The sequence below is a fragment of the Rhincodon typus genome, chromosome 23 (assembly GCF_021869965.1).
Source record: "Rhincodon typus isolate 14 chromosome 23, sRhiTyp1.1, whole genome shotgun sequence".
NCBI classification, from domain to species: domain Eukaryota; kingdom Metazoa; phylum Chordata; class Chondrichthyes; order Orectolobiformes; family Rhincodontidae; genus Rhincodon; species Rhincodon typus.
The window spans coordinates 27070016-27080093 of NC_063354.1; the positions used below are offsets into that span (position 1 = coordinate 27070016).

General features: G+C 46.8%; 1 protein-coding gene across 1 annotated transcript in view; it reads right to left on the reverse strand.

Moving 5' to 3' along the window:
- Nucleotides 1-6943: 6943 nt before the first annotated feature.
- LOC109915584 (urotensin-2 receptor) overlaps nucleotides 6944-10078 on the reverse strand; it is a 12342-nt gene continuing 9207 nt past the window's right edge. Inside the window, exons 3-4 of the mRNA XM_048611118.1 lie at nucleotides 8094-8246; nucleotides 6944-7280 (exon numbers count right to left, since the gene is read on the reverse strand). Coding sequence (XP_048467075.1) covers nucleotides 6944-7280; nucleotides 8094-8246 — 490 coding nt within the window. The remainder of the gene's footprint in view (nucleotides 7281-8093; nucleotides 8247-10078) is intronic.

Here is a 10078-nt window from a genome sequence, read left to right on the forward strand (position 1 = left end):
GCTCCAGAACTCACTGTCCTCACTGCTCCAGGACTCAATGTCCTCACTGCTCTGGGACTTGCTGTCCTCACTGCTCCAGGACTCATTGTCCTCACTGCTCCAGGGCTCACTGTCCTCACTGTTCTGGGACTCGCTGTCCTCACTGCTCTGGGACTTGCTGTCCTCACTGCTCCGGTACTCAATGCACTCACTGGTCCAGAAATCGCGATTTTAACTCCTCCCGGACTCACAACCCATGCTGCTCCAGGACTCGCTGTCCTCACTGCTCCAGGACCCACTCTCCTCACTGCTCCGGGACTCACTGTTCTCACTGCTCCGGGGCTCATTGCCCTCACTGCTTTGGGACTCACTGCCCTCACTGTTCCAGGACACACTGCCCTCAATGCTCTGGGACACACTGCCCATAATGCTCCGGCATTCACTGCCCTCACTGCACCAGGACTCACTGTCCTCACCGCTCCAGGACTCGCTGTCCTCATGGCTCCAGGACTCACTGTCCTCACTGCTCCGGGGCTCATTGCCCTCACTGCTTTGGGTCTCACTGCCCTCACTGTTCCGGGACACACTGCCCTCATTGCTCCGGGACTCACTGTCCACACTGCTCTAGGACTCACCGTCCTCACTGCTCCAGGACTCACTGCCCTAACTGCTCCGGGACTCGCTGTCCTCACGCTCCCGGACCCATAACCCATGCTGCTCTCGGACTCGCTGTCCTCACTGCTCCAGCACTCAGTGTCCTCACTGCTCCATGACTCGCTATCCTCACAGCTCCAGGATTCACGGTCCTTGCTGCTCCAGGCCTCACTGCCCTCATTGCTCCGCGACTCGCTATCCTCACTGTTCCCTGACCCACAACCCATGCTGTTCCAGGACTCACTGTCCTCACTACTCCGGGACTCACTGCCCCCACTGCTCCGTGACTCACTGTCATCACTGCTCCGGGACTCACTGTACTCACTGCTCTGGGACCCACTGTCCTCACTGCTCTGGGTCTCGCTGTCCTCACTGCTCCGGCTCTCGCTGTCCTCACTGCTCCCCGATGCACAGCCCATGCTGCTCCAGAACTCACTGTCCTCACTACTCCGGGACTCACTGTCCTCACTGCTTCAGGACAGACTGTCCTCATTGCTCCAGGACTCACGGCCCTCACTGCTCCGCGACTCGCTGCCCATGCACTGCTCCTGGACACACTGTCCTCACTGCTCCAGGACTCACTGTCCTCACTGCTCCAGGACTCACTGCCCTCACTGCTCCGCGATTCGCTGTCCTCACTGCTCCCAGACTCTGAACCCATGCTGCTCCAGGACTCGCTGTCCTCACTGCACCAAGACTCGCTGTCCTCACTACTCCAGGACTCACTGTCCTCACTGCTCCGGGACCCACTGTCCTCACTGCTCCGTGACGCACTGCCCTCAGTGATCCGGGACTCACTGCCCTCACTGCTACAGGACTCACAGTCCTCACTGCTCTGGGACCCACTGTCCTCACTGCTCCAGGGGTCACTGTCCTCATTGCTCCAGGACTCATTGCCCTCACTGCTTTGGGACTCACTGCCCTCACTGTTCCGGGACTCACTGTCCTCACTGCTCCGATTCTCTCAGTCCTCATTGCTCCAGGACTCACTGCCCTCACTGCTCCGTGACTCGCTGTCCTCACTGCTCCCAGACCCACAACCCATGCTGCTCCAGGACTCACTGCCCTCACTGCTTTGGGACTCACTGCCCTCACTGCTCCGGGTCTCACTGCCCTCACTGTTCCGGGACTCACTGTCCGCACTGCTCAAGGTCTCACTGCCCTCACTGCTTCAGAACTCGCTGTTCTCACTGCTCCCAGACTCACAGCCCATTCTGCTCCAGGTCTCACTTCCCATGCACTGCTCCATTTCTCGCAGCCCATGCTGCTCCAGGACTCGCTGTCCTCACTGCTCCAGGACTCACTGTCCTCACTGCTCCAGGACTCACAGTCCTCACTGCTCCGGGATTCAATGCCCTCACTGCTCTGCGTCTCGCTGTCCTCACTGCTCCCAGACCCACAACCCATGCTGCTCCAGGACTCACTGTCCTCACTGCTCCAGGACTCACTGTCCTCACTGCTCCAGGATGCGCTGTCCTCACTGCTCTGGGACTCACTGTCCTCACTGCTCCGGGACTCACTGTCCTCACTGCTCTGGGACTCACTTTCCTCACTTTTCCGGGTCTCACTGCCCTCACTGCTCCGGGACTCACTGTCCTCACTGCTTCAGGATTCACTTTCCTCACTGCTCTGGGACTCACTGCCCTCACTGCTCAAGGACTCACTGCCCTCACTGCTCCAGAACTTGCTGTTCTCACTGCTCCCAGACTCACAGCCCATTCTGCTCCAGGTCTCACTGCCCATGCACTGCTCCAGGACTCGCAGCCCATCCACTGCTCTGGGACTCGCAGCCCATGCTGCTCCAGAACTCACAGCCCTCACAGCTCCGGGACTCACAGCCCATGCTGCTCCAGGATTCACTGTCCTCACTGCTCCATGGCTTGCAGCCCATGCTGCTCTGGGACTCGCTGTCCGCAGGCTGTTCCCGGATTCATTGCACTCACTGCTGCGGGACCTGCAGGCCTCACTGCTTCAGGACTTGCAGACCATACTGCTCTGGAACCTGATCTCAGTGCTGCTCTGAGACTCACTGCCCACACTGCTCCGGGATTTGCTGCCCACGCTGCTCCAGGACTCTCTGCTTGTGCTGCTCCATGACTCGGTCCCCACATCTGGTGCTGCTCCAGGATTCCCTTCTGTGATTAACGGGAGAGGTAAAGAAAATAAAAGAAGGTAAAAGAACAAGCAGAGCAGAGGATTTCCAGCATGAGTGTCCTACTCTGCCGCCATCTTGTTGTATATCAGTTTTCAATTCCAATGATATGGGGGTGAAGTTCTTGCAGCTTTTGTTTTAATAGTGGGTATCACCTAACTCCCCATCTTATGGGTATGAATCTAGTCCTTCAATTCCCAATGGGAAGATTGGTATATTGTCCTGAAAAATTCGGTAAACAGGTTTCACTAACCACCTTGGTCGCTCTTACAGATTACTCGACCCCTCCCTAATCATACACATTGTTCATAGGAACAAAAACAAAGATGCTGGAAAAGCCCAGCAGGTCTGGCAACATCTGTGAAGGAAAAAACAGAGTTAACGTTTCGAGTCCGGTGACCCTTCCTCAGAACCGGACTCGACACGTTAACTGTTTTTTCCTTCACAGATGCTGCCAGACCTGCTGAGCTTTTCCAGCAACTTTGTTTGTTTTCCTGATTTACAGCATCCGCAGTTCATATGTTTTTTACAGTGTTCATAGGTCTAGGATCTCAGCACCAAATTGTAGTCACATCAATTATACAAAGCCCTGGACTAGATCTAAAGAGACACAGTTTTAAAAATAAGGGACCTCATATTAACATGGCAATGAGGAGAGATTCTATTTTGCACAGACTTGTGAAACTGTAAAAGTTGCTTGCCCAGAGATCAATGGGGGCAGAGATCATTAGATATTTTTAAGATAGTGACAGACAGAAATTTGGTAAACAAGGAAGTCAAAGCCAATAGGGTGTATACAGGAAAATGGAGTTGAGGTCACAATCAGATGAGCTACGATCTTATCGAATGGCGAGCAGGCTTGAGGGATTGAATGGTCCACTCCTGCTCCTAATAAATATGTTCATACCAAGGAAGGCTGCAAAAAGAAATGGTTCCAAGAAGAAAGGGTCATGTCAACAAATTGTTTCAGTTAACAAGTTTTTTCAGTTGTTTTTCTTTCACATTTGAATGTTATTGTTGAGTTTCTTCTTTTTTGTGCTCAGAACATGGTCCTCTTATATTGAAGGCTTTCTAGTTGCCAGACGTTTTTGAAAATGCATCTTCTTTTTAACATGGAAAATTGAGATTGTACCTGCACTTGTTGCTTGATGATTCCCTCATGTCATTAAAAAATTATCTGTGAATTTCAACATTGGATCATTGCTTCTTTCATTGTGGCAGATAATCCAACTACTCCAGCTAATTCATGGTTAAGTTCCTCTGATAGCAGGAGCATCCTGCAACAGGGAATCTATGTAAGGAAGTCTTTTGAAAATTATTTTTGTTCAATTTAATGTTTCTCTTTAATTTGTATTTGGGAGTTACGTTGAGAGTTTAAGTGTTGCATTAAATTAAACAGAGATTGTGGAACCATCTTTATACATTGGATTGTGTTGTCGTTGTAGTAGCACCACAGCAGCACTCTTCCTACGGAACTTAAAGAGAGATTTTTGTGAACATTCTCAGATTAAGGTTCAGAATCCATAAAAAAAAGTAGTGTTGGTATAAGTTATCCAATTGGTTGACAGATCCTAATCATAAACTTTAAAAGTAAAACATGTCCTGTTACCCTCGAGGACAATTGGATCCTGGCCAAAGTAATACATCAGGGTACGAGCTTGTCTCTGTTTTTGTTCAGGAGAGTGTAGTATGAGCAGGTAAAACAAATAATAAGGTTTGGCTGGAAAATTCTAATCTCAGTGTTTTTGATATCTCTATTTATGGACTTGGCAGCCATGCATAGTGTGTGATAATCAGCAATTTAACTGATGGTGGTGATTACATCCCCTATACAGTCTTCTTCAAATATGCATGACCATCCATTCATGGAGAAAACAGCAAGACTGAAGCTACCTATTTATTCAGGTTGTTGGTTACTATACTTGCATAATCATAAATTTAAAAATGAATTGGCCTTCTGAATGTAGTTAAATTGGATAAAAATAGCAGTTCAGGCTGATTAGATCAGACTGGAATTTTGCTCAGTGCATTCTTTCACATCCAGTGTTGTACCATACTTCTGTTCCCTCCTAGAAGTTACCTTTATCTTTGCCAAGCCATCTAGAATCCCCAAAGTTCTTTTTCCCAATTCCTAGCAACCTTCCCAAAAAAACAATACATGTTGATAGGCTTGCTAAGATCATTACTTTTATCAAACATCTCTTGGCTTTCTTCATGATTTTTGAATCATTTTCATATTCCAAGAAGCATCTTTGAAAATGTGGCATGGTGGCTCAGTGGTTAGCACTGCTGCCTCACAGCACTAGGGACCCGGGTTCAATTCCACCCTCAGTTGCCTGTCTGTGTGGAGTTTGCACATTCTCCCTGGGTCTGCATGGGTTTCCTCCGGGTGCTCCGGTTTCCTCCCACAGTCCAAAGATCTGCAGGCTAGGTGGATTGGCCATGTTAAATTGCCCATTGTGTTCAGGGGTGTGTAGATTATGTGGGTTATAGGGGTATGGGTCTGGGTGGGATGCTCCAAGGGTCAGTGTGGACTTGTAGGGCCAAAGGGCCTGTTTCCACACTGTAGGGATTCTATGATGAGATAAGGCTGCAGGCTGTAAAGGTCTACAAGGAGATAATCTTTCCCATTGACAGGAGGAAGAAGTCTGCTGCTAAAAACAAGCAGGCACGGCTGGAGGTGGCTCAGGAAGTCAGCAAGGGAGAAAGTTTCAATGCACTTTTTAAAGCATAAACAATGAGTGGCATGCTAGTCCCTCAATCTGTGCTCTGAAACTATTTCTACATTGTTTTCTGAGACCAAAACATCTTGGAGGAGTCCCCATCCTTCTCAATTTCCTGACATCCACATGTGACCATTGTCTCACTCCCGCCTTATTGGTGCATGATATCCATCCATCACAATGACCTTCTACAAATGCTAACCTTCCATTCTCTCAAATATTCCACTTCTCAGACATGGGTGTCTTCTTTCTCCACCTGAAGGAGAACAGAGCACAGAGCCATGAAAAGAAACAGAGAACCAGAGGCATGTCTCAAATAACGTCCACCTTGCCAGCTGCACTGACCCACTGAAAAGAAGCTGAGATCTCTATGGACCCGATCATTGGAGATGGAGAGATAGGGAAGGTGGGGAGCACACAGCCTCCCAGTTACATGGTGATAGAGTTTAATAAAGCACGGTCACAAAGAAAACAATCTTCAGTCATGGTGATTTGTTGCCAGCAGGTAATATATTCTTACCTTGTCAATTCCAATTCATGTCTTTTTCTACCTCCAACAGGTTCTCAAAACATCCTTCAGGAGACAGTAAGATAGAAGGATGAAGACTCCTCAGAGGAAGTTACTCACTTTGAGGATACACACTCTCACGACTCATGCGCATCCTCCACCAGCTCAGACACACTCAGCTCAGAAAGGCCAGCAAGACATGTGGTTCAGTTGCCACATGGTGAAGCAAGGGCCAAATGGTGAATACAGGGATAACATTAGAAAGTTCCTGTTGCAATGCAAAAGACCTTCAAAGCCCTGCTCAGCTAAATGTACATGCTATACCTTTTGAGTTGTCAGCAAACAGAATAATTCTGGAGCCCCAGCAAAAAAGGTGTGAGCTTCTGTCAGCATTTCTAGAGACACTGCACAATTGGAGAGTGGTTCAGGGAAATTGTTTCCTGTGTGAGTGCCACAATATCTCAGGTTTTCATACTGATCTACATCCTTGGTTAAAGTGGCTATTGCCATGAAGGATCAATTGCAGCAACTAACAAAGCACAAGTCATCTCCCACCAATGGCCTACACCATACTGAGGAAATCTTGTCTTGGCCTCAAGAAACGTCTCAAAGTGTTCTCCAGAAAATGCAGTTGTGTCATAGGGGAGAGGATGGGAGAAAGTGGGGACTCTTTAAAAGTATTCAATTTCTGATCCATTTACCACATACCCAACACCCCATTCAGGGTGCCACATGCAGCCTTCTGTCCCAATGGCCAAGTCTGCTCCTGTACAACTGCATGTGGGATAGTCACTAATAGTCATTCCCTCTGTCCTGTGAAGTGACTGATGGCTGAGGGCAGGGTTGTTGATCCTGCTGGCACTGTTGGGACACGTGCTGATACTAGTGGTACTGAATCTGGTGCTGTTGGTGCTCCTGCTAATGCCCCTAATGCTCCTGCTGGTGCTTTTGTTGGTACTCCTGGTGCTCCTGTTGGTCCTCTGGGTGGTGCCCTATTGGTATTCCTGTTGCTTCTGATGCTCCTGCAGGTAGTCCTGTAGGTATTCCTGGTGCTCCCGCTTGTGCTCTTGCTACTTCTCCTGCTGGTAATCCAGTCGCTATTGCTGGTGTTCTTTCTACTGCTTCTGCTGGAACTCCTGTTGGTACTCCTGTAAGTACCACTGGTGCTCCTGCTAACACTCTTAATGTTTCTGCTGGTGCTTGTACTGCTACTTCTATATGTACTATTGACTGCCTTGCTGCTGCTCCTATTGCTGCTCCTGCTCTTTTTTTTCAAAAAATATACTTTATTCACAAAAGTGTCTTTATATATGCATTGTCACAAATGCAGTTCAGTTCTGTATATCAGTGTATCAAGGAAACAAACAAATATTGGAGTTTGATTCTATCTAAACAAGCCAATGGCATCTCTTTCTTGAACCAGGCTATATTTACATGCATCTGAGGCACAAGGAGGGTCCAATAGCTGAACAGACCCCCATTTAACTTCAGCAGGAAGACCTCAAATGGTGGTCTTTCCCCACTGCATCTTGGTGGTAGCTGCCCCAAGCTTTAGCGAATCCCTCAGCACGTAGTTCTGGACCTTGAAATGTAACAATCTACAACAGTTGGCTGAGGTCAACTCTTTGTTCTGGAATACCAACAAGTTTCAAGCAAACCAAAGAACCTTTTCACCAAGTTGATGGTATTCCAGGCACAATTGATGTTTGTCTCCATGAATGTCCCAGGGAACGGACCGTAGAGCACAGAGTCCTGTGTCACAGAGCTGCTCAGGATAAACCTCGACAAAAACCATTGCATCTTTCTCTTTTGCAAAGACACATTCCAGAAGGAGACGTGTGACAGTCTCAACACCCCCGCAGCCACTTTAAGGGTAACATGCGGTGGCACACACCGATCAGGCATACAAAAACAATCTCATAGGTAGTGCCCTTCTCACTGCTAGTCATGTGATGTCTTTGCGCTTGGTGGAAAGTTCTGGTGATGAGGCATTCGGCCAAATGACATCTTCTCAGGGAACCACATGACAGAATGAACCCTCTCCTTTTTCTGAAGGGTCTAGTGCTGGTGCTCCTACTGGTCTTCCTGCTTCTGCTCCTGCTCGTAGCTCTCCTTTGCTTCTGCTGGTTCTCCTGCGCATACACCGACTGCTACTCCTTCTGGTACAACTGGTGCCCAGGCTGGTGTCCCTGCTGATGCTCCTGGTTGTGAGAATATATCTGCTGTACTCCTAATCAAGTACAATGAAGTTTTTATATTAATTAGATTAGGAACATGTAAATACTGATACATCCACAAATCACCTTAAACCTTCCTCCTGTCTTACAAAGACCAGTCTGAATTACAATCTCAAGATTACAAAATAGGTCAGATCAGTAAACGTTATATGTCTTTCCAATTAGCTGCACGGTGCCTAGTGACTGGCTTGGTAATATACAGTGGGAGACATAACATCATTTCTGTTCTATGCCTTTGATGGAGAACTACAGCAGACCAGAAATAATAAACTGTACAGCAAACACGACTTATTTGAGGGAAGGAGATGAGGCTCATTCTTAGTCAGAAGTTCCAATTATGTTACGTAGTTTCTTGGAGAATACCACAGTTTTAATTTCCACTATGCTGCCCAAATATTCTTCAATGGATCATTCACTGAAGGACTTTCTAACATCAATTCTAAGTTTCCCTTTGTCTAGTGTTGAACAGATTTAACTGTCCTGGTCAGAAGGGATTTACTAAATCTATCCTTTGTGCATAATCATCTTATATACCCCCACTACCAATTGAGATTTTTTTTAAATTGAGGGTTTGTTTTTCAACGTCAGTGAGGTTATGAACATTTCACACAAAAATCATCTTTGATTCACTAACATTGGAATTTTGAAATACAAAGCTTGCCAGAATAGAATGTACATTATATAAAAGGTTATTTGATCCAACTGTTCCATGCTAGTGGTAATGTTCCTCATCATCCACTCTGAACACTCTTCGGCTTGACCTATTCCTAGTCTATTCCTCTCTCTAATGTTGTCTTTCTAATTTCAGCTTAAATACATCAACGCTATTGATTCAGCTGTTCCTTGTGGGACGAAGTTCCACCTTCCAATGCTTTCTGGGGAATAAAGATTTTCTTGAATTCCCCATTGGGCTGATTAGTGACTGTTCTATATATATATGGCAGTGAGTGCTGTTTGTAAAGCCAAGATGGAATAGGGAAGGAATTGATTAGATGTTCATTCTCTCAATTATTTGCTGTGCACAGATGTAAGGCCAGAGGCATTTAAATGAGCTATTGATTGCAAACAGTCTTTGCCTGCTAATGGCGGCTGTTCTTTAAGAAGTTACATATAACAAGCTGCATTTAATACAATCAAAGGAGACAAATACAACAAACTAAATGCTATTTTCCTCATAAAGAACATTAAAGAGCTCACTTGACTGTTGACTTTTGTGACTATTTTCTTCAATAATTGGTTGCAGCTCTAAATGCAGTCACCTGCTTTATTTGGCAATTTCTGTTTTTTTTTACAGTGTTGCAAAAGTTTGGAAACAACACAGGGAATGGGTCACAGTGATGTATTTAACATTTTCTTTAAAAGAGACTAAGAGAAACATTCAAAATTATAATGGGTTCCAAAATGATGAATGCATAAAAACTCAGCTTATCAAATCTCAAAATTCAAACTGTTACAGAGACAACATAAGCAATTGAAAATAATTTCCAGAGATAGTAGGAACTGCAGACGCTGGAGAATCCGAGACAACAAGGTGCACGGCTGGATGAACACAGCAGGCCAAGCAGCATCATAGGAGCAGAGAGGCTGACATTTCGGGCTTAGACCCTTCATCAGAAAAAGGGGAGGGGAAGGGGGTTCTGAAATAAATAGGGAGAGAGTAGGAGGCGGATAGAAGATGGATAGAGGAGAGGATAGGTGGAGAGGAAACAAACAGGTCGAAGAGGCGGCGATGGAGCCAGTAAAGGTCAGTGTAGGTGGGGAGTTAGGGAGGGGATAGGTCAGTCCAGGGAGGACGGACAGGTCAAGGGGGCGGGATGAGGTTAGT